We start from the raw sequence: 25,418 nt of genomic DNA, 5'->3' as shown, positions 1-25,418 counted from the left end.
CATTTTTGCAAATGTATTAAAAATAAAATACATAAATAGCTTATTTACATAAATATTCATCCTTGAGATGTTTCTACAACTTGCAGTCCACCTGTTGTAAATTCAATTGATTAGACATGATTTGGAAAGGCACACACCTGTCTATATAAGGTCCCACAGTTGACAGTGCATGAGAGAGCAAAAAACAAGCCATGAGGTCGAAGGAATTGTCCATAGAGCTCCGAGACAGGATTCTGTCGAGACATACATCTGGGGAAGGGTACCAAAAAAATTCTGCAGCATTGAAGGTCCCCAAGAACACAGTGGCCTCATCATTCTTAAATGGAAGAAGTTTGGAACCACCAAGACTCTTCCTAGAGCTGGACGCCCGGCCAAACTGACAACCATCTCTGCTGCACTCTACCAATCAGGCCTTTATGACAGAATGGCCAGACGGAAGCCACTCCTCAGTAAAAGGCACATGACAATCCACTTGGAGTTTGCCAAATGGCACCTAAAGGACTCTCAGACCATGAGAAACAAGATTCTCTGGTCTGATGAAACCAAGATTGAACTCTGGCCTGAATACCAATCATCATGTCTGGAGGAAACCTGGCAGCATCCCTACGGTGAAGCATGGTGGTGGCAGCATCATGCTGTGGGGGTGTTTGTCAGCGGCAGGGACTGGGAGATTAGTCAGGATCGAGGGAAAGATGAATGGAGCAATGTATAGAGAGATCCTTAATGAAAACCTGCTCCAGATCACTCAGGACTTCAGCCTGGGGTTGAAGGTTCACCTTCCAACAGGTCAACAACCCTAAGCACACAGCCAAGAGAAAGCAGGAGTGGCTTCGGGACAAGACTCTGAATGTCCTTGAGTAGCCCAGCTAGGACTTGAACCCGATCTACCATCTCTGGAGAGACCTGAAAATAGCTGTGCAGCAACGCTCCCCATCCAACCTGACAGAGCTTGAGAGGATCTGCAGAGAAGAATGTGAGAAACTCCCAAAATACAGATGTACCAAGCTTGTAGTGTCATACCCAAGAAGACTCGAGGCTGTAATCGCTGCCAAAAATGCTTCAACAAAGTACCTAGTAAAGGGTCTGAATACTTATGTAAATGTATTATTTAAGTTTTTTAGTTTTAATAAATGTGCAACATTTTCTAGAAACCTGTTTTTGCTTTGTCATTATGGGGTATTATGTGTTGATGTGGGAAAAGTCAAGGGATCTGAATATTTTCCGAATGCTCTGTACACAATCCATGTCTCAATTGTCTCAAGGCATCAAATGTCTTCTTTAACCTGTCTACTCCCCTTCATCTACACTGATTGAAGTGGATTTAACAAGTGACATCAATAAGTGTTCATAGCTTTCACCTGGTTTCACCTGGATTTATTTCACCAGTCTATGTAGGCCGTCATTGAAAAATAAGAATTTGTTCTTAACTGACTTGACTAGTTAAATAAAGGTTACACGTGTCAAATTTCACCTGGATTTACTTCACCAGTCTATGTCATGGAAAGAGCAGGTGTTCCTAATGTTTTGTACAATGGATTGGGTGGAGTAAAAGGCCAGCAACACGACATATAATTTAGTCTCCCATGAAATGGTATTCTACAGACCCTACTGAGTATTCCCTAGTGCAGCACCTAGAATAGTTTTCACTCTATCAGCCAATACCAGGTCTGGGCAATTCCAGTCCTCGGGGGCCTGATGGGTGTCACACTTTTCCCCCATCCCTAGCGTTTAGACACTTTTTTTCTATATCATGAATAAATACAGGTTATTGACACTTTTCTACTATTACATGGGGGGACTTTTATTTGGGAAAGTTTCCGAAATTCCGTGACCCGGAAGTACTTCATTAATGTTGCTGACGAGACGCTGATGTCGGCAGGTGGATGATTGATTCTGCTTGCGCTCTCACTGGATCTCCTCAACCAAACAAGTAGCTAAAGGAAATCAGTATCAGGTAGCCTACTGCTAACATTTTCAATGTGAGCTTGTACATTTGGTCTGTAAACTAACGCATTCCATGAATCGTTAGTGGTTGCCGCGGCCTGGCTTTGTTGTTATCCAACCTAGCTAGAACAACACTCCAATCCAACCCGTTTGTGTAGCTAGCTAACTAAATTCAGTGAGAGTTGAAATGTGTCTTTATTTTATACTTAGCCAGCTATCGTTGCATTTTGAGTAAAATGTCTAGTGAGGAATAAGCTAGCTGGCGGTTGGCTAGGTAGGTAGGTAGTTAACTAGCTAAATTATCTTGACCAACCGTTGCTAAACTAATTGGCTACCGGTTTGTGTTAATCCCTGTTGGACGGGATGAGTTCTTAGATATTTTAGCTACATATATATTTTTGGAACTATCCCACGATCAAGGTTAGTGAAAATCCCCCTGAACTCGTTGGGTCTCCTCTTTTAGGTCCACCTCTAGCTGACCATGTCTGAACCGGGTTCTGGCTGTGGTATTCCCGCCCAGAGAAACTCACAGCGGGGTCCAGAGATGGTGTCAGTGAAGCTGGAGGACTGTAATCAAACAGTGGAACTCAATGTGATTGTCAAAGAGGAGGAGGAGGGAGAGAGCGAAGACGGAAACAGTGACTCCGTTGACTCAGGTAAATTCAGGCTAACATCATCATCTTTGGGTTATACAAATCAGGATCATTGAATTAACCAGCTAATTTTGATTAACAACCCCACATTACCGTTGATTTTCTGGTACATTAAGAAATCTAAACTTATATGTGTGCTTTGGGTTGTTGAGTCAAATTAGACCATGCCAATATCAAGCTTCAAGTTATTTCTGAATATTTAGACAAGTTTGTATTTGTATTTATTATGGATCCCCTTGGCAGCAGCTACTCTTCCTGAGGTTCAGCAAAATGAAGGCAGTTATACATTTTAAAAACATTACAATACATTCATAAGTTTTCACAACACACTAAGTGTGTGCCCTCAGGCCCCTACTCCACTATAACATATCTACAACACAAAATCCATGTGTACGTGTGTATGCATGTGTCTATGATTGTTGCTTCACAGTCCCAGCTGTTCAATAGGGTGTATTTTTATCCGTTTTTGAATTCTTTCAGTGAAATACGGAACCGTTCCGTATTTTATCTAACGGGTGGCATCCATAAGCCTAAATATTGCTGTTACATTGCAGAACCTTCAATGTTATGTCATAATTATGTACAATTCTGGCAAATTAGTTCGCAACAAGCCAGGCGGCCCAAACTGTTGCATATACCCTGACTCTGCGTGCAATGAATGCAAGAGAAGTGACACAATTTCCCTAGATAATATTGCCTGCTAACATGAATTTCTTTTAACTAAATATTAAGGTTTAAAAAAATATACTTCTGTGTATTGATTTTAAGAAAGGCATTGATGTTTATGGTTAGGTACAGTCGTGCATCGACTGTGCTTTTTTCGCAAATGCGCTTTTGTTAAATCATCTCCCGTTTGGCGAAGTCGGCTGTCTTTGTTAGGAAGAAATAGTCTTTACAGTTCGCAACGAGCCAGGCGGCCCAAACTGCTGCATATACCCTGACTCTGTTGCAAGAGAAGTGACACATTTTCCCTAGTTAAAATAAATTCATGTTAGCAGGCAATATTAACTAAATATGCAGGTTTAAAAATATATACTTGTGTATTGATTTTAAAGAAAGGCGTTGATGTTTATGGTTAGGTACATTGGGGCAACGACAGTGCTTTTTTTCACGAATGCGCTTGTTAAATCACCCATTTGGCGAAGTAGGCTGTGATTCAATGAGAAATTAACAGGCACCGCATTGATTATATGCAACGCAGGACAAGCTAGTTAACATAGTAATATCATCAACCATGTGTAGTTAGCTAGTGATTATGTTAAGATTGATCGTTTTTTATAAAATAAGTTTAATGCTAGCTAGCAACTTACCTTGGCTCCTTGCTGCACTCGCATAACAGGTAGTCAGTCTGCAATGCAGTCTGCTCGTGGAGTGCAGATTATGAAAACTTGAAATCGGCCCTAATTTATCGGCCATTCCGATTAATTGGTCGACCTCTAGTATGCATCGGTGTCCGAGCTGTGTGCCAGTAGTTTAAACAGACAGCTCGGTGCTTTCAACATGTCAATACCTCTCACAAATACAAGTAGTGATGAAGTCAATCTCTCCTCCACTTTGAGCCATGAGAGATTGACATGCATATTATTAATGCTCTCTGTGTGCATCCAAAGGCCAGCTGTGCTGCCCTGTTCTGAGCCAATTGCAATTTTTCGAAGTCCATTTTTGTGGCACCTGACCACACGACTGAACAGTATTCAGGTGCGACAAAACTAGGGCCTGTAGGACCTGCATGTTGATAGTGTTGTTAAGAATGCAGAGCAGCGCTTTATTGTGGACAGACTTCTCCCCATTCTAGCTACTGTTGTATCAGTATGTTTTGACCATGACAGTTTACAATCCAGGGTTACTCCATGCAGTTCAGTCTCCTCAACCTGCTCGATTTCCACATTATTCATTACAAGATTTAGTTGAGGTTTAGGGTTTAGTGAATGATTTGTCCCAAATACAATGCTTTTGGTTTTTGATTCCTTGCCACCTATTCTGAAACTAACTGCAGCTTTTTGTTAAGTGTTACTGTCATTTCAGTCGCTGTGGTAGCTGACGTGTACAGTGTTGAGTCATCCGCATGCATAGACACACTGGCTTTACTCAAAGTCAATTAGACCATGCCAATATCAAGTTTAAAGTTATTTCTGAATATTTAGGCAAGTTAGCTGGCTAACTCATTGATCCTGCTTTGTAGTATACCCCTCCGGCTTCTGAATGTGGGAGGGTGAGTGCCAGAACAAATGTCTGTCCAGTACTCACCAGTGTGCAATGCATTGTAATTTATCTCTGTGTGATACAAAGCAACAAGCCCCTTGTAAAGTCTGTTAAGGCTCTGTTAATGTACACGCCCTCCAGCTCACATCCCACCAAATTCATGTTGAATCCTGCATTTTTAAACCCAAAAGCCTTTGTTTCTGCTCTGTCTGTTTCTTACCCAATATGTGTTCATATTCTTACAGGAGAGACTTCCAACCCAGGCTCAGACAGCAAGCCCAGTCCCACAGCATCAAGAAACCGCAGACAGAAGCACCAACCCTGCTGTAGCGACAGTTGTATTTATCCAACTCGCCACAAATCACACCAACAAACTCCCAAAATAAATAAGTCTTACCTTTGCCATCAATGTGGGAAGAGTTTTCAGACACCAAGCAAGCTAAAGGCTCACCAGAGAATGCACATTGGAGAGAATCCTTACCCCTGCTCCCAGTGTGAGAAGAGCTTCAATCATTCAGGAAGACTTAAGGACCATCAAAGAGTACATACTGGGGAGAAGCCATACCACTGCTCTCTTTGTGGGAAGAGTTTCAGTCAGTTAGGAAACCTGAAGACTCATCAGAAAAATCACAAGCCTTACCACTGCTCCCAATGTGGGAAGAGTTTCAGTGAGAAAGTAAAACTTACGGGACATGAGAGAGTGCATAATGGAGAGAAACCTTACCACTGTACCCAATGTGGGAAAAGCTTCAATTATTATTCAGTACTTAAGGAACATCAAAGAGTACATACAGGGGAGAAGCCGTACCATTGCACACTTTGTGGGAAGAGTTTCAGTTGGGCAACAAACATTAGGAATCATCAGTTAAGACACATTGGAGAGAAACCTACATGTACTCTCAATGTGATTGTCAAAGAGGAGGAGGGCGAACAGAGACGCATTAAGGCAGAAGAGAGAGAAGTTGAGGTAGAGGAGAGAGAGGTGAAGGAAGAGGCTACATAAGCTAACTCCATAGGAATGTAAAGGCACACCTCCTATCCATTGCAATGCTGTCTTCTGTGACAGCCCTCAATGGTGCTGCCCATGCCCTATCTCTTAAAGAAATCCATATCTATTCTACTTGTATAAGTGTATTGGAAGGTAGAAAATAAACTCAAAAAGGTACATACCACCACCTACTTTGTTAGTGTACAAAGCCAAGATTGGTGATTTACTGCCAGCTACAGTTATGGAACATTAGCTCCATATAATTCATTGGTTGATCCCTCCTGCTGACCTGGATGGAATTCTGTGATCCTTCATAAACGCATAAGGGGACCACGTTAGAAACAAGTGATTTTCGCTTTAACGTGTTATCCACTGGGTTGTACTCTGTGCTTGTTTTTTTCTCAGTAAATCAATCAATCAATGGTAAGTCCCATCCAGTTGACTACTTTAAAATGTTGAAAACCCTCAATGGCGCTGCCTGTAAGCCTTCTATCCACCTCTATGGTGGAGAACAAAGTGCTGCTGGATATGTATGACACAGTCCCCTTTAAAAACATATTTGTGTTTTCCACCCCGGTTTACCTGAGACGGGTAGTAAAGTTTTTATTTTTTTCTCTACTTGCCCTGGTGTATTCCATATACATTGCACGAGGGACAATGGAGGGGGAGGAACATGAAGTGCTGCTGGATTTATACGACACAGTCCCTCTCAAAAACGAAACATATTTGGTTAGTAGAGACCTTAATGAATCATTTCCGACCCACTTTAACTGAGACAGGTCCTACAGACAGGTCCTACAGCCCAATATTTTCAACATTGTATTTTTCAATATTGGCCCTAAACAGTTGTCTTTGAAGCAATATTTTTTTTCTCTCCATAAATAACTTATTGCATTATCTTGTTAGCACAATAAAGGTGGCCATTGATTAAAATTGAATATCTTTTGAATCATTTATTGATATTGTAATTAGTTGAAATGCAGTGGTTTTTTATTTTATTTATAGAATTTTTTTTTTGTGAAGGTGTTAAGAATGTGTATTTAATTGACCTGCCTGATAAAATAAAGGTAAATAAACTTGTTATACGAGAGTGATGTCACTGTTTGTGCTGCTGGCAGAACAAAGGTCAAACTGTGTGGTTTGTAATGATTCTGTGAACTTGTAGATCAAATATTCAAAAGGGTGCTAAAACATGAATCAATAGATTCTCCACTGGGTAGAGGTGAAGCTCAATGTAAGATCAGAGACATGTTGGTAGATGTGTGGCAGAAGGGTTTGGATTCAGAGCCCAAGGGCTGGCATTTATATGGCCGTCAAAGAAAGGTTGGTGGACCAAGAGTCCAAGGTCAGACTAGGACAGAAGAGCTGGCTCCCTCCAAAGGAAGGTTTGTGGACCAAGGTTCCAAGGTCAGACTAGGACAGAGGTGGCTCCAATACCATATCGTCCCCTAAGCCCTGCACACCATGTACTTGTGTAGATCTGAGAGGAATTGATAACACTGTAGAGGGGAGAGACCATTGTTAATTGAATTCATCATTCCATTTGGTTGGCCTTCATGTCATGTTTGTGTCTGGACTTTATGGTTTTCTTGCATTGTTGTAAATACAGTGCCTACAGTGCTTTCAGAAAGCATTCATACCCCTTGACTTGTTCCACATTTTGTTGTGTTACAGCCTGAATTCAAAATGGATTAAAAACATTTATCTCACCCATCTACACACACTAACCCATAATGACAAATTGAAAACATGTTTTTAGAAATGTTTGCAAATTTAGTGAAAATGACATTTCAGATTAGCCTCGGCTAGCTAGCTATGTAGCTGTTTAGCTTTCTAGCACATTCACTTGTTTGTAAACAATAAAACAAGCTAGTTAGCTACCACATGTTATTGTCAGACTGTCAATAGAATAGATAGCAAAGCAACATAAAATGACAAGTAACAGTCTAAAAACCACTTGAGGGCAAATGCATCTGATTTGTACCTTTCAGACACAAATCGCATGGCCAGGAATCAGACTTGTATCTGACTTCAAATCACTTACGAAGGTGGTTTGAAATGTGGCTTGAAATATCAGATTCCATGTGCTTTTTTGGCTGTTCAGACTGCAGGAAAAATAACAGATTCTAATCAGATATAAAAAAAAAAAATGGATTTCAGTCACTTCAAACTGCCAGTGTGAACAAGGTTTTAGACCAGCAGCAGCCAGGGGCAAAACATGGTAGGGAAGAGGATGATTTACGTGACAAAGACTCAGGCCCAAAACAAGTTAAGCCACCCCAGAATCCACTTGGCCGTTTTGGATTGCAAAACTAAAGACATAGAGACAGCAACAGAAGAGTAGATGATGGAGAGAGACACCAGACAAAGACACAGAGACAGCAACAGAAGAGTAGATGATGGAGAGAGACACCAGACAAAGACACAGAGACAGCAACAGAAGAGTAGATGATGGAGAGAGACACAGATAGCAGCAGAAAATACAGAGAAAGTGACAGAAGAGGGGAGATGGAGAGACAACATAGGTGGGTTGAGCACACAGTAAACTGTATTACTTCAAGCTGCTCTATAGATTCTAATTACACTGAACAAAAATATTAATGAAACATGTAAAGTGTTGGTTTCATGAGCTGAAATAAAATATCCTAGACATTTTCGACAATCAGATTGGCTCATTCGACAAGTCGGAGTCTATGTTTGAAGTTGTTGAGTGGTTTTTGGCAATACACTGTAGAGTAAAGAGTAGAGAGTGTTCCAGAGTAGAGAGACCCACAGTAGCTACTGTAATTGAGTGGTAGTTTCTGCTGTGGCAGGTGGGAAGGTGCAAATTACATAATCTTTCTAAATTAATCTCAAAGTGCACCAAATTCATGCATTTAGCTGTTGAAATTCCTTTTTTTGTCGGGGTAGAATGCCTCCGGACTCACCTACTGGCTTTGGGCTAAGACCCCAATGTCTTAAAATCCTATATATTTCTAAATATTTTTTAAATGAACCTTTATTTAATTAGGCAGGAGAACAAATTCTTATTTACAATGACGGCCTACACCGGCAAAACCCGGACAACGCTGGGCCAATTGTGCACCGCCCTATGGGACTCCCAATCACGGCCAGTTGTGATACAGCCTGGATTCGAACCAGGGTGTCTGTAGTGATGCCTCTAGCACTGAGATGCAGTGCCTTCGACTGCTGCGCCACTCAGGAGCTGCAAGAGCCCCTACCAGTGAGGGAGAGGTGCTGCAAGAGGTTTCACTCTCTCCAACATCTGTCCACTTGGGAATACAGCGTTATTCAATGTGTTTATATGACTCAATATGCAGACATAAGCTTGTTGCTTTCCTTCCCACCTTTGGGACAACGACTCCCATTCTTAGGGCGGAGACATGAGGATCTAGTCATTATTTAAATACATTATGTTGTTACAGTAGTCAAGCTTATGGGCATGTTGCTGCAGTGTGTAGGAGGGAGGTTCCTAGGTGTGAGAGGTGTGCAGAAGGGCATGAGACAAAGGAATGTGTAGCATTGGGGAAAGAAGCGGTATGTGTTAATTGTCTCATGCCCTTCTGCACACCTAGGAACCTCCCTCCTACACTCTGCTGCAACATGCCCATAAGCTTGACTCCTGTAACAACATGGGGCTGGGGATCAGACATGTCCGGTGAGAGAGAGGCAGGTTGAGGTTACCAGGGTTAGAATAGTGCAGAAGTTGTCATATGTTGAGGCAGTGAAGAAAGTAGAGAAAGATGGGTCAAGGGAGAGGGATCCTGAGAGGATCACAATGGGTAGTAGATCTGTACCAGCACAGAGGGAAAGGCCAACGAGTGATATATGCTTCAGTAAGATTGGATTTTTTGAATTTATAGCAATGGTTATCAACTGTACTGCAGGGATGGAACATAAGTCGCAGAAAATTGAAGTTGTGGTGGCAGCTGCAGAGAAGTATTTGGTTGAACGAGATTTGACATAAGAGTTACAGGGTGTGTTGAGTGGTGGTGTCCTGTCCTTTCAGGCTGTTGGCCTGAGGTACGACTACATATATTTAGTGGAGTAGGGTGGTGGGTTTTTAATTAGTGTAAGGTTAGATGGTAGGGTATTTGTTCATTTATTCACATTTTTTTTTAAAGCAAACTATAAGGGAGTTATACTCCAGTCTAGATGGTGGCGGCAATGCAACGTGTATTGGATGCCAACCGCCGTTAAACCACATCGAAGAAGAAGATCCCGTCATACAGATGTGTTTATACCATATAGAATAATACATTGAACGATTCTGATTGCTCTCACTGGATCTCATAATTTGCACTTACAGCCAAACAATTACAGAAAATTAATTGTTCAGGTATTTACATTTGAAATGTGACCTTGTAGTTGGGTATGTAAACTAACGCATTCCATGGATTTGCAGTGGTTGCCGCGGCCTGTCTTTGTTGTTTTCCCAGCAAGTTAGCCATTAGTCAGCTAGATAGTTAGTTACAACCTCCAATCCGTTAGTATAGCTAATATTAGTTAGCTAACTCCAGTTCAGGGTAACGGTTGAAGTGTGACTTGCGTTTGGTAGCCAGCTATCGTCTCATTGTGAGCAAAATGACTAGCGAGGAATTAGCTAGCTAGCTAAATTAGCTGGACCAACCGCTGCTGAGCTACCTGGCTACCGGTTTATACTAAAATCATTCCACTGCTGGGCCTTGATGATGTTGTCCCAGCTAGCCATGAGCGATTAGCACGCTAGATAGTTAGCTACCTACACCCCTCCAACCCGTTTCTTTAGCTAGGTAGCTAACTTCAGTTCAGGATAACGGTTGAAGTGTGACTTGCGTTTGGTAGCCAGCTATCGTCTCATTGTGAGCGAAATGACTAGCGAGGAATTAGCTAGCTAGCTACATTAGCTGGACCAACCGTTGCTAATAGCTACCGATTTATGTTAATCCCTGTTGGACGTGATGTGTGGTTAGCTCATTTAGCAAACGTTACATATGTGTTGTCTTTTCTGTAGCAATCCCACGAAAGATCCATTTGTGAAAACCATCCTGAACTATTTGGGTCTCCGCTTTTAGATCTACCCATCCTACCATGTCACAGCCGGGTTCTGGCTGTGGTGTTCCAGCCCAGAGAAGCTCACAACAGGTTCCAGAGGTGATGTCAGTGAAGCTGGAGGACTGCAGTCAAACACTGGAACTCAATGTGATCGTGAAAGAGGAGGAGAGAGAAATCAAGGAAGAAGAAAACAGTGATTCAGGTGAGTTCTGGCTGTCTTTTCCCACTAGCACAGACTTTGCTGATAGCTACTTTATTGAGGAAACATGCACTTACTATGATTGAGAAATGTGGTGGTCTCACCTACTTAAGATGGATGCACTAACTGCAAGTCGCTCTGATTTTAAGCACGTCTGCTAAATGACTAAAATGGAAAATGTTCAGACTTACATCCTCTTTGACTTGAGTTCAGGCTGTGTTTGGGAGGGAGCACGAATTGCTTTATCCCCAAACATTATAATACTTTATATATTTAATTTGTGTTATCACTGTGTGATTTAAAGCAACAAGCCCCTTGTAAAGCCTTTCTTTCAATGCTCTGTTAATGTACTCGCCCTCTGGCTCACATCCCAACAAATTAAAGAGCAACTGAATGCAAAAACCAACTTCTCTGGTTGAAAATGGCTTATGTGGCATCGATATTAGTCAAACATTTATTCCACTTTCAATATTGACTAAAGTGTAAGTAGGATAATTTTGGTAATAAAGTATATTCCAAAACAGTTGTGAGATTTGTGTAACTGAGGTCATCACGACGGACATGAGGGTTGTGTTTGGATTCCAATCGTGCCCCACTAACACAACAGTGGTAGTAGGCCTGATCACTGACAACAATGAGACAGCCTATAGGGAGGAGGTCAGAGACCTGACCGTATGGTGCAAGGACAACAACCTCTCCCTCAATGTGATCAAGACAAAGGAGATGATTGTGGACTACAGGAAAAAGGCGGACCGAGCACGCCCCCATTCTCATCGACGGGGCTGCAGTGGAGCAGGTTGAGAGCTTCAGGTTCCTTGGTGTCCACATCACCAACAAGCTAACATGGTGCAAGCACACCAAGACAGTCGTGAAGAGGGCACGACAAAACCTATTCCCCCAAAGGAGACACAAAGATTTGGCATGGGTCATCAGATTTTTACAGCTACACCATCGAGAGCATCCTGACGGATTGCATCACTGCCTGGTATGGCAACTGCTCGGCCACAAGGCACTACAGAGGGTAGTGCGTACGGCCCAGTACATCACCAGGGCCAAGTTTCCTGCCATCCAGGACCTCTATACCAGGCGGTGTCAGAGGAAGGTCCTAAAAATTGTCAAAGACTCCAGCCACCCAAGTCATAGACTGTTCTCTCTGCTACCTCACGGGAAGCAGTACCAGAGCGTCAAGTCTAGGTTCAAGAGGCTCCTAAATAGCTTCTACCCCCAAGCCATAAGACTCCTGAACAGCTAATCAAATGGCTATGCAGACTATTTGCATAGTCTGGGTAGCCATTCCCTTCTAGCTGCCAACCGCTTTGCTCCGAAGCACCTTTCACTCACATGGCTCTCTCAGATATCTCAATTCTTATTAGCCAATGCCCGTCACGTGTTCGGGTCCATCTCACAGTCGTCGCAGCTCCGAGGTAGGCTACTAGCGAAGACCGACACATCGGGGTAGGCTACTAGCGAAGACCGACACATCGGGGTAGACTGCTGGCGAAGACCGACACATCGGGGTAGACTGCTGGCGAAGACCGACACATCGGGGTAGACTCCTGGCGAAGACCGACACATCGGGGTAGACTGCTGGCGAAGACCGACACATCGGGGAAGGCTGCTAGCGAAGGCCGACACATCGGGGTAGAGTGCTAGCGAAGGCCGACACATCAGGGAAGGCTGCTAGCGAAGGCCGACACATCGGGGTAGGCTGCTAGCGAAGGCCGACACATCGGGGTAGGCTGCTAGCGAAGGCCGACACATCGGGGTAGGCTTCTAGCGAAGGCCGACACATCGGGGTAGGCTGCTAGCGAAGGCCGACACATCGGGGTAGGCTGCTAGCGAAGGCCGACACATCGGGGTAGGCTGCTAGCGAAGGCCGACACATCGGGGTAGGCTGCTAGCGAAGGCCGACACATCGGGGTAGGCTGCTAGCGAAGGCCGACACATCGGGGTAGGCTGCTAGCGAAGGCCGACACATCGGGGTAGGCTGCTAGCGAAGGCCGACACATCGGGGTAGGCTGCTAGCGAAGGCCGACACATCGGGGTAGGCTGCTAGCGAAGGCCGACACATCGGGGTAGGCTGCTAGCGAAGGCCGGCACATCGGGGTAGGCTGCTAGCGAAGGCCGGCACATCGGGGTAGGCTGCTAGCGAAGGCCGGCACATCGGGGTAGGCTGCTAGCGAAGGCCGGCACATCGGGGTAGGCTGCTAGCGAAGGCCGGCACATCGGGGTAGGCTGCTAGCGAAGGCCGACACATCGGGGTAGGCTGCTAGCGAAGGCCGACACATCGGGGTAGGCTGCTAGCGAAGGCCGACACATCGGGGGATGCAACGGTCTTATCGGATTCCAAGACGCATATTGAAGATGTTAGACGAAATGTCCACTTTTTGGTCGACAAGATGAGTAACGAACAGGCTGCTAATTTTACTATGTCAATGTACTATCCCCCCATAGTACAAAAGTTGACCTATTCTATTGGTCAGCTTGTTGTTCTGTGCGAGAAGTAAATATTCCAAACCAGACTATGGGACAGTTGTGGGGTGATGGATCCCAAATGAATCCAACCACTACATCAAAACACCCTTTAATAACAATGAGGCTGATCAGAATGTTTAGTTACATATTTCTTTTGTAAAGTATTATTTCTTCACGCTATAAGCTCAGCAATGTGCACACGGCAGTAAATCAAATTAAATTTTATTGGTTACACACATGGTTAGTAGATGTTAATGCGAGTGTAGCGAAATGCTTGTGCTTCTAGTTCCGACCGTGCACTAATATCTAACAATTTCACAACAACTACCTTATACACACAAGTGTAAAGGAATTATTAAGAATATGTACATATAAATATATGGATGAGCGATGGCCGAACGGCATAGGCAAGATGCAGTATATGGTATAGAGTACAGTATATACATATGAGATGAGTAATGTAGGGTATGTAAACATTATATAAAGTGACATTGTTTAAGTGACTAGTGATACATTTATTACATCCAAATGTTATTTTTAAAAGTGGCTAGAGATTGAGTCTGTATGTTGGCAGAAGCCACTCAATGTTAGTGATGGCTGTTTAACAGTCTGATGGCCTTGAGATAGAAGCTGTTTTTCAGTCTCTCGGTCCTAGCTTTGATGCACCTGTACTGACCGCGCCTTCTGGATGATAGCGGGGTGAACAGGCAGTGGCTCGGGTGGTTGTTGTCCTTGAGGATCTTTTTGGCCTTCCTGTGACATCGGGTGGTGTAGGTGTCCTGGAGGGCAGGTAGTTTGCCCCCAGTGATGCGTTGTGCAGACCTCACTACCCTCTGGAGAGCCTACGGTTGTGGGCGGAGCAGTTGCTGTACCAGGCGGTGATACAGCCCGACAGGAAGCTCTCGATTGTGCATCTGTAAAAGTTTGAGTGTTTTTGGTGACAAGCCAAATTTATTCAGCCTCCTGAGGTTGAAGTGGCGCTGTTGCTCCTTCTTCACCACGCTGTCTGTGTGGGTGGACCATTTCCGTTTGTCCGTGATGGGTACGCCGTGGAACTTAACTTTCCACCTTCTCCACTACTGTCCTGTCGATGTGGATAGGGGAGTGCTCCCTCTGCTGTTTCCTGAAGTCCACGATCATCTCCTTTGTTTTGTTGACGTTGAGTGTGAAGTTATTTTCGGGACACCACACTCCGAGGGCCCTCACCTCCTCCCTGTAGGCCGTCTCGTCGTTGTTGTTAATCAAGCCTACCACTGTAGTGTCGTCTGCAAACTTGATGATTGAGTTGGAGGCGTGCATGGCCACGCAGTCATGGGTGAACAGGGAGTACAGGAAAGGGCAGAGAACGCACCCTTGTGGGGCCCCAGTGTTGAGGATCAGCGGGGTGGAAATATTGTTACCTAGGGGCGGCCCGTCAAAGTCCAGGACCCAGTTGCATAGTGCGGGGTTGAGACCCAGGGTCTCGAGCTTAATGACAGGTTTGGAGGGTACTATGGTGTTAAATGCTGAGCTGTAATCGATCAACAGCATTCTTACATAGGTATTCCTCTTGTTCAGATGGGATAGGGCAGTGTGGTTGCGATTGCTTTGTCTGTGGACCTATTGGGGTGGTAAGCAAAATGGAGTGGGTCTAGGGTGACAGGTAGGGTGGCGTCGATATGATCCTTGACTAGTGTCTCAAAGCACTTCATGATGACAGTGAGTGCTATGGGGCGATAGTCGTCTAGTTCAGTTACCTTAGATTTCATGGGAACAGGAACAATGGTGGCCCTCTTGAAACACAGCAGACTGGGATAGGGATTGATTGAATATGTCTGTAAACACACCAGCCAGCTGGTCTGCGCATGCTCTGAGGACGCGGCTAGGGATGCCGTCTGGGCCGTTAACACGTTTAAATGTTTTCCTCACGTTGGCTGCAGTGAAGGAGAGCCCGCAGGTTTTGGTAGTGGGCCGTGTCAGTGGCACTGTATTGTCCTCAAAGCGAGCAAAGAAGTTGTTTAGTTTGTCTGGGAGCAAGACATTGGTGTCCGCGACGGGGCTGGTTTTCTTTTTGTAGTCCGTGATTGACTGTAGACCCTGCCACATACGTCTCGTGTCTGAGCCGTTGAATTGCAACTCTACTTTGTCTCTATACTGACGCTTAGCTTGTTTGATTGCCTTGCGGAGGGAATAGCTACACTGTTTGTATTCGGTCATGTTTCCGGTCGCCTTGCCAGGATTAAAAGCAGTGGTTCGCGATTTCAGTTTTGCACGAATGCTGCCATCAATCCACGGTTTCTGGTTGGGGAAGGATTTAATCGTCACCGTGGGTACCAGATCACCGATAAACTCGCTCACCGAATAAGCGTATACATCAGTGTTATTGTCCGATGCTATCCGGAACATATACCAGTCCACGTGATCGAAGCAATCTTGAAGCGTGTAATCAGATTGGTCGGACCAGCATTGAACAGAACTGAGCACGGGCGTTTCCTGTTTTAGTTTCTGTCTATAGGCTGGGAGCAACAAAATGGAGTCGTGGTCAGATTTGCCGAAGGAGGGCGAGGGAGGGCTTTGTATGCGTCACAGAAATTAGAGTAGCAATGATCCAGAGTGTTGCCAGCCCGGGTCGCGCATTCAATATGCTGATAAAATTTAGAGAGCCTTGTTTTCAGATTAGCCTTGTTAAAATCCCCAGCTACAATAAATGCGGATATGTGGTTTCCAGTTTACATAGTCCAATGAAGTTCTTTCAGGGCCGTTAAGGTGTCTGCTTGAGGGGGATATACACGGCTGTGATTATAATTGAAGAGAATTCTCTAGGTAGATAATGCGGTCGGCATTTGATCATAAGGAATTCTAGGTCAGGTGAACAAAAGGACTTGAGTTCTTGTATGTTGTTATGATCACCCCATGACTCGTTAATCATAAGGCATAGATAGATAGATGTTTGTTTCTGTCGGCGCGATGCATGAAGAAACCGGATGGGCTATAAGCTCAGCAATGTTCACACGGCAGTAGGCTATAAGCGCAAATGTTCCAAATTGCATTTAGCGTTTATGGTTAAATAGTTAAAAAAAATGTTGACTGCCTCCGCTCAGATTGCAAGGTGGGTGATGTTGCGGTGCTCAACAGTCATTGGTTTTTCTCTCCTATCTGAATGAACAGTGCCTCTGGTATGACAGAATCAAGCCTTTAGACCTTAATATTAATTATCCTTCATTATATTTGTCAAACATGACAGGCATTAGTCAATACCAATGTCTATCACCTACACTTTGACGTGTAGGATAATTATTTCTGTACATTGACATACACTTATGTTTTTCTTAACAGAAGAGCTAGTGTTTTTTTGGGGTTTTCAAATCAATTTAATTGTCTAATTGCCTTGGTGCCCTGGCAGATGGCCCTGGTGCCCTGGCAGGTGGCCTTGGTGCCCTGGCAGATTGGGCACCTCTTGAAAGCCAAATGGCCTTGCCCCTTAACATCAGGAAACTCCAGGCCTGGTGATCACTCCAGTCTGCCATTGTTTTGGGCAAATGGGGAATTGAGACGATGCACACTTGTATCCCAACTGCCACTTGTCAATATTCCAAAATTCCCATTCGCGAACATCTTGTGTCCCGCCACGACCTGTTTTATAACATAATTCGCTATGAAACATTACCAGACTTACACACTCTGGTAATAGATAGCGAGGAAGTTGTAAGAAACAAAACGGTACCGAAGCACATGTGTCGCCAGTGACTTGATAAGCTGATTGAGCTAACGTGGCCTGCCTGCTCAATGTACCTGCTTCATTGACAAACACAGAGATGGAACTTGCCTGGCTGGCTAGCTAGCTAGTGATTCTAGGAACTAATACATGTGATTGGTGAAGGGTATGGAACCCTGGTCTCTGGTGGGGAGTCTTAAATGTGATTGGTGTAGGGGAGTTCTATCACTATATCACGGCTCTCCACTAATTACAGATTTCTTGATTGATCTGAGATTATTTTGAGGAAGCGGTAGGATATGTTGTTGCTACCGTGACTCAAGAGGGACAAACAACTAACTGCCAGAGTAGGATATTCGAACATAACTCACCCACATCAAACCACACCCTGAAAACCGATATCTAGTTTTTTCAGCCGTTATTTATGGTTAATTCCTGCATTTCTAAGCCTAAAAGCCTTTGTTTCTCTTTCTGTTTCTTACCCAATATGTGTTCATATTCCTACAGGAAAGAGCTCCAACCCAGGCTCAGACAGCAAGCCCAGTCCCACAGCATCAGGAAATCATAAACAATGCAGACAGAAGCCCCAACCCTGCTGTAGCGACAGCTTTATTTGTCCAACTCACCTCAAATCACTCAAACAGACTCCCAAAATAAAGAAGACATACCTCTGCTCCCAATGTGGGAAGAGTTTCAGTCGGACAGGAGACCTAAAGAGTCATCAGAGATCACACAGTAAAAATAAGCCATACCACTGCGCTAGATGTGGGGAGGGATTCACTCAGCTTGGAAGTCTAAAAAGTCACCAGAGAATACATACAGGGGAGAAGCCTTACCACTGCTCCCAGTGTGGGAAGAGCTTTAATCGTTCAGGAAACCTTACAGAACACCAAAGAATACATACAGGGGAGAAGCCTCACCACTGCACCCAATGTGGGAAGCGTTTCAGTCGGGCAGGAATTCTAAAGAATCATAAGAGAACTCACACAGGAGAGAAACCTTTCCACTGCTCTGCTTGTGGGAAGAGTTTTACAAGAGAAGTAAGCCTAAAAAATCATCAAAGAGTACACACTGGAGAGAAACCTTTCCACTGCTCCACATGTGGGAGGGGTTTCAGTGAGAAAGTAAATCTTAATAGACACGAGCGAGTACATAGTGAAGAGAAGCCTTACCACTGCACCACATGTGGAAAGAGCTTTAATCATTCAGGAAGCCTTAAGGAACACCAGAGAATACATACAGGGGAGAAACCTTACCACTGCACTGAGTGTGGAAAGAAATTCCGTTTTGCAGGAGATCTAAAAAATCACCAGAGATCACACAGTAGGGAGAAGCCTTACCACTGCTCTATTTGTGGGAAGAGTTTCAATCAACCCGGAAACCTAAAGAGTCATCAGCGAATACACGTAGAAGAGAAGCCTACCTGTACTGTCAATGTGATTGTTAAAGAGGAGGAGGGCGAGAGGGAAATCAATGATAAGGTAAAGAGAGAAGTTGAGGAAAGTAAAGGTGTAGTTGACCCAGGTACCTCAAGACTACCTGGTCGTGGGAGTTACCCCTGCCCTCAATGTGGGAAGAATTTTAGTTCCTCAAGTAATCTAAAGAATCATCAAAGAGTACACACTGGAGAGAAACCTTTCCACTGCTTAGCATGTGGGAAGCGTTTCCGTGAGAAAGCACACCTTAAGAGACATGAGAGGGTACATAGTGGAGAGAAGCCTTACAACTGCTTCAAATGTGGGAAGAATTTCCGTATGGCAGATACCCTACAGAAACACCAGAGAATCCACACAGGAGAGAAGCCTCACCACTGCTCTCTTTGTGGGAAGAGCTTTAATCATTCTGGAAGCCTTAAGGAACATCAAAGAATACATAGTGGAGAGAAGCCTTACCACTGCTCTCTTTGTGGGAAGAGCTTCCATCATTCAGGAACCTTTAAGAAACATCAGCAAAGTCACATTGGAGTGAAACCTACCTGTAATCTCAATGTGATTGTCAAAGAGGAGGATGGTGACTGTACTCTCAATGTGATTGTCAAAAATGAGGATGGTGACTGTACTCCCAATGTGATTGTCAAAGAGGAGGATGGTGACTGTACTCTCAATGTGATTGTCAAAGAGGAGGAGGAAGACCCAGATACATCGAGACTACCAGATTATGGTCGTTACCCCTGTTCTCAATGTGGAAAGAATTTTAGTTCCTCAAGTAATCTAAAGAATCATCAGAGAGTACACACTGGAGAGAAACCTTTTCACTGCTCTGCATGTGGGAAGAGTTTCAGTGAGAAAGCAAACCTTAAGAGACATGAGAGAGTACATGAGAAGGAAAAGAGAGAGGTTGAGGAAGAGGAGGAAACTAGTGGTGTAGTTGACCCGAGTACATCAAGACTACCTGGTCGTGGGAGTTACCCCTGCCCTCAATGTGGGAAGAGTTTCAGTTCCTTAGGTAATCTAAATAATCATCAAAAAGTACACACGGGAGAGAAACCGTACCACTGCACCCAATGTGGGAAGAGTTTCAGTGAGAAAGCAAACCTTAAGAGACATGAGATAGTACATAGTGGAGAGAAGCCTTACCACTGCACCCAATGTGGGAAGAATTTCCGTGTGGCAGATACCCTACAGAAACACCAGAGAGTCCACACAGGAGAGAAGCCTAACCACTGCTATTTTTGTGGGAAGAGCTTTGATAATTTAGGAAGCCTTAAGGAACATAAAAAAATACATAATGGAGAGAAGCCTTACCACTGCACTCAATGTGGGAAGAGCTTCAATTATTCAGGAAATTTTAAGAAACATCAAAGAATACATATTGGAGAGAATCCTACCTTTACTCTCAATGTGATTGTCAAAGAGGAGGAGGAAGATGGAAAAGAGAGAGAAATTGAGGTCGAGGAGAGTGTTGTGAAGGAAGAGGCTACATAAGCTAACTAGGAAAGGATGCTGTCTTCTGTGTCAGTATGGGATTGGGCAGCACCATTGAGGGTGATTTCCATTTTAAAATAGTCCATATCTTCTATTTCTATGAGTGTATTGGAAGGTAGCAAATAAACTGAAAAGGTACATACCACCACCTATTTTGGTGGAGTGTGTATAATCTGAACAGGTACAAAGCCAAGGTTGGTGATTTACTGCTACTTGCAGTTATGGAATGTTAGCTCAGGACTATAATTCATTGGTTAACTCCTTCTGCTGACCTGGATGGAATTATACATTCCTTCCTTAACCCACAGGAAGCCCCACCATTTTGACTACTTCAAAATGGTGAAAGTCCTCAATGGTGTTGCTCATTAGAGAAGCCTCACCGTTGCTTTCATTATAGAAAATCTCTTATTCACTAAAGCATTTGATATATATTTGTATAGAAACTGCGTTCCAGGACACAGATTCATGCTGAGAGTTCATCTGACCGTGGGTTGTCGACAATGCAGCTTTTAAAGGCAATTTCCGACTGTGCGAACATATGCTGAAAACGTTACATCTTTCTTCCATTTATTTTCTTCCATTTAGCAGAAGCTTTTATCCAAAGTGATTTATTCTGGATGCATAGCACAGACAACAAACAACAATATCTAACACATTAAAGGACCAATCCAAAGTTGAACCAATAACAAAGCGAGGCACGCTTGTTTTGGTATAAAGCTTAGGGATGGACCTGGAGAAATGTAACCACTTTCACATTAATAGGCAGAGCTACGGACTGACTATTCATGATGTCATGATGATCATTTTAGCTATGGAGTGACCATTCATGATCTCAAAATGATCATTATAGCTATGGACTAACCATCCATGATCTCAAAATGATCTGCTATGGACTGACCATTCATGTTGTCATAATGATCTGCTATGGACTGACCATTCATGATCTCAAAATGATCTGCTATGGACTGACCATTCATGATGTCATAATGATCTGCTATGGACTGACCATTCATGTTGTCATAATGATCTGCTATGGACTGACCATTCATGATCTCAAAATGATCTGCTATGGACTGACCATTCATGATGTCATAATGATGATTTTAGCTTTGGACTGACTATCCATGATCTCAAAATGTTCATTTTAACCATGTTTTGGGCTATACAGGGTTTGTTTACATTTACAATGTTTCCAAACACTGGAGGAAAACAAGCTTATATTTTGGGGTTCTGATGGAGTGTGACAGTTGAAATAATCTCATGAGGGATTATAAATGAATAGTTTTCAAGAATCAATAGCGATTATACAGTATCATTCATTTATAAGTCTAAAAATGTATGTTACAATTGCATATCGCCCCTTTAAACACTACAGTATCATAACCTTACATATCATTACAACAGTTCACAGTAACAGAGGTCAGATAGGCCTACAGTTTACGTTGTTAAACAATGTTTCTGCTTTACTTTTTAAACTGATGAGTGAGATGTGTAAAGGCACATTGGATCACTATTATATGTTGTACAAGGTCATTGATAAGTTGATCTAAAATACAACCTTCCTGTTGAAACGAGTAGTACAGCATCAAGAGAAGAATGCCCTGTGGGATATCCTATTGAATACAAAATATGTCCATTGAATCATCCCGCTGGGCACAGACGTCAGTTCAACGTCTAGTTTTAATTCATATTTGGTTGTGAGTTCAACGTGAAATCAACAAAACATTTAGGTCAAAAGTTTTAGCCAATTTTTTCAAATTAGATTCCCTTACATTTAAATACTGTTTTCAAATCCAATCAGTTTTCCACGTTGACTCAACGTCATCGCGTTGAAGTTTTTGGTTGAAATGACGTGGAAACAACGTTGATTCAACCTGTTTTTGCCCAGTAGGATTATGACAGAATTCAGACATTCTTTTTTTAAGCTCAGGAGAAGGGCTTGTATGGATTGACATCAGAAGTAAACAATATGAGTGTATTGTTATGTCATAATCTGGATGTAATCTGTGTATAAAATATTGCCAAGTATCCTTGAATTGAATTATAAATACAAACAGGACAAACTGTCTGTGTAATGCCTCTTCTTCATTGACATTGTATTGTGTTGGTTGGCATGGCACCCACAACCATGCCTCTTCTTCATTGACATTGTATTGTGTTGGTTGGCATGGCACCCACAACCATGCCTCTTTGTACACTTTGAGGAAGGTCATGAAAATGGCATCCCTTGAGAGTGCAAGAACGAGATGTATGTTAGGAGAAGTGCAATATTATCATAAGGCAACGTTCCCTAACTGGCGGCCCGCGGGTGGTTTTCTGAGCAAAATGTTTATCAGCTCCAAGCGATTTTAATTTAAGAAATCTGTTCCCAAGTATTCCCACGCATAATAGAGAGAAACATGGGATCGTATACAAATGTAAGAAAGGCTTGAAATTGTTTGTCAAACATATGTTTGGGCTTCTTGCGGTCAATTTGCAATTATGTTCCTGCCCCCCGACCATCCGCTCGAGGAAAAAAAATCGGCCCACAGCTGAATCTAGTTCATGATCCCTGTCATAAGGAGATGTATACTTGAAATACGGAGGAGGGGAAAAAGAAAGGCAGAGGTCAAAGAGAGGGAGGAAGAGGGTGAGCTTGAATCGGTTTAAAAATGGTGGAAAAAAGGGAGATGGTTTGTCGAAGAATAACGGTAGAAAGTGTAAGCAGAGGGAGCTGAAGACAGGAGGAGAAATGTGAGTGAATGAGGGCGAAGTATCGGAGGTGGTAGGTGTGGTGAAGTTCTTGGAGCCCGAGGCACTGAGGGTCAGGATAAAGATGAGTCTGACAGTAGGAGTGACATTTTTTGGAAAAAGGGGCCCTTGCCTTATGGCTGATCCATTAGTGGTTTCAGGCTGGGTGAAAACAGAGTTGGGTCCTGTGGAATCGGTGAGGGTAACCAGAAGTGGTCTTGTGATAATTGTTTGTGTTTCTGCTGGTCAGAGGGAGCAGGTGTTCCGCGTTAAACAAATGGGGGCAAGAAATGTGAATTGTTTTTACTCTCAAGAAAAGAACACCATTGAAGGGAGTTATTACTGAGGTAACGGTAAATGTGAAGGGAGTTATTACTGAGGTAGCGGTAAATGTGAAGGGAGTTATTACTGAGGTAGCGGTAAATGTGAAGGGAGTTATTACTGAGGTAGCGGTAAATGTGAAGGGAGTTATTACTGAGGTAGCGGTAAATGTGAAGGGAGTTATTACTGAGGTAACGGTAAATGTGAAGGGAGTTATTACTGAGGTAACGGTAAATGTGAAGGGAGTTATTACTGAGGTAGCGGTAAATGTGAAAGTGGACCAACTGAAGGGGAAGATTCCCAGTGTTTGTAATGTTTGGTGCGACGCAGACTGAGTGGTGAAACAGAAGAGTCATAGTCTGTCGTTTTTATATTGAGTCATTGCCCGACCAAGTGATGTTACGATATTTCAGTTATACCGTACAAATTATGTTGTTACAGGTGTCAAGCTTATGGGCATGTGGCAGCAGTGTGTAGGAGGGAGGTTCCTAGGTGTGAGAAGTGCATGAGACAAAGGAATGTGTAGCATTGGGGAAAGTAGTGGTATGTGTTAATTGTAGGGGTGCCCATGGGGCCGGGGATCAGACATTTCCTGTGCGAGAGAGGCAGGTTGAGGATTCCAGGGTTAGAATAGTGCAGACGTTGTCATATGCTGAGGCAGTGAAGGAAGTAGAGGAAGATGGTTCAAGGGGAGGGATCCTGAGAGGAGTGGTGTGAGTAGTAGATCTGTAGCAGTACAGAGGGATAGGCTGAGGAGTGATGTTTCAGTAAGATTGTCTTTTTAGCGTTCATAGCAATGGTTATTAACTGTACTGAAGGGATAAGTCGCAGAAAATAGAGGTTGTGGTGGCAGCTGCATAGAAGTATTTGCTTGTACGAGAAGAGATACAGCGTGTAGATTTGAGAAGATGGCGTCCTGTCCTTTCAGGCTGTTGGCCTGAAGTATGACTAGATAGATTTAGTGGAGTAGGGTGGTGGGTTTTTAACGAGTGTAGGATTAGATGTGAAATGATGCAATCCAACAATTATTTATTCGGAACAGGTTTGATTTTTGCTCTTTTCACATGCCAAAATAAGCTGTTGACCAACAGTATTTTCTAGGATTTTAAAACATTGGGGGTTTGTGGGCATCCTCCCCCACCCCCCAAACATTAACTACAGTTGAAGTGGGAAGTTTACACACTTAGGTTGGAGTCATTAAAACTCGTTTTTCAACCACTCCACAAATTTCTTGTTAACAAACTATAGTTTTGGCAAGTCACGAACCGGCTCTGAGTTCGCAACAAAAGGGAGACAACGTGGAGACAAGGAGTATCAAAATATATATTTATTAAATAAAGTAACTAACAATGGTGTGTGTAATCAGTAGTGTAAGTGAGTGTTTTGCATACCTGAATGTAATAATGCAGAGTGTTGAAAGGTGCCAAAGCAAACAACCAAAACTAGCACAACCAAAAACAACAAGGTGTCTGCATGGAGAGAGTCTCCCCAATGACTGTGGAAGAGGTCTATTTATTCTGGGACACAGCCGGGCCCAGGTGTTTCCCATTTAGCTGACGACCCTTCCAACTCCGCCCACCGGCATCCTAATAAGGAAACAAGAACAAAGAGAGAATACGGCAGACAGAGTGGGAGGGTCGTCACAGTTAGGACATCTACTTTGTGCATGACACAAGTAATTTTTCCCACAATTGTTTACAGACGGATTATTTCATTTAACTCACTATATCACAATTCCAGTGGGTCAGAAGTTTACATATACTAAGTTGACTGTGCCTTTAAACAGCTTGGAAAATTCCAGAAAATGTCATGGCTTTAGAAGCTTCTGATAGGCTAATTAACATAATTTGAGTCAATTGGAGGTGTACTTGTGGATGTATTTCAAATGGACAGTGACCCCAACCATACTTCCAAAGTTGTGACAAAATGGCTTAAGGACAACAAAGTCAAGGTATTGGAGTGGCCATCACAAAGCCCTGACCTCAATCCTATAGAAAATGTGTGGGCAGAACTGAAAAAAGCATGTGCGAGCAAGGAGGCCTACAAACCTGACTCAGTTACACCAGCTCTGTCAGGAGGAATGGGCCAAAATTCACACAACTCATTGTGGGGCGCTGGTGGAAGGCTACCCGAAACATTTGACCCAAGTTAAAAAAAAATCAAGGCAATGCTACTAAATACTAATTGAGTGTATATAAACTTCTGACCCACTGGCAATGTGATGAAAGAAATAAAAGCTGAAATAAATAATTCT

At 43.3% G+C, this 25,418-nt stretch overlaps 2 protein-coding genes across 2 annotated transcripts; both read left to right on the top strand.

The window, feature by feature from the left end:
- Nucleotides 1–1,854: 1,854 nt before the first annotated feature.
- LOC106594902 (uncharacterized) lies at nt 1,855–6,877 on the top strand. Its single transcript, XM_014186292.3, has 3 exons — nt 1,855–1,954; nt 2,408–2,600; nt 5,045–6,877. Exons 2-3 carry the CDS (start codon nt 2,426–2,428, stop codon nt 5,800–5,802), a joined length of 933 nt encoding a protein of 310 aa, XP_014041767.1. The 5' UTR covers nt 1,855–1,954; nt 2,408–2,425; the 3' UTR covers nt 5,803–6,877.
- Nucleotides 6,878–9,942: 3,065 nt separating this feature from the next.
- On the top strand, nt 9,943–22,181 carry LOC106594789 (uncharacterized). The gene is made up of 3 exons (XM_014186179.3): nt 9,943–10,126; nt 10,842–11,023; nt 17,697–22,181. Exons 2-3 carry the CDS (start codon nt 10,858–10,860, stop codon nt 20,111–20,113), a joined length of 2,583 nt encoding a protein of 860 aa, XP_014041654.2. The 5' UTR covers nt 9,943–10,126; nt 10,842–10,857; the 3' UTR covers nt 20,114–22,181.
- The last annotated feature ends 3,237 nt before the right edge of the window (nt 22,182–25,418 follow it).

This window comes from Salmo salar, chromosome 02 (genome assembly GCF_965601325.2).
Source record: "Salmo salar chromosome 02, fSalSal1, whole genome shotgun sequence".
Lineage (NCBI taxonomy): Eukaryota > Metazoa > Chordata > Actinopteri > Salmoniformes > Salmonidae > Salmo > Salmo salar.
The sequence above is the reverse complement of the archived record's forward strand: the minus strand, read 5'-3'. Positions and strand labels throughout refer to the sequence as shown.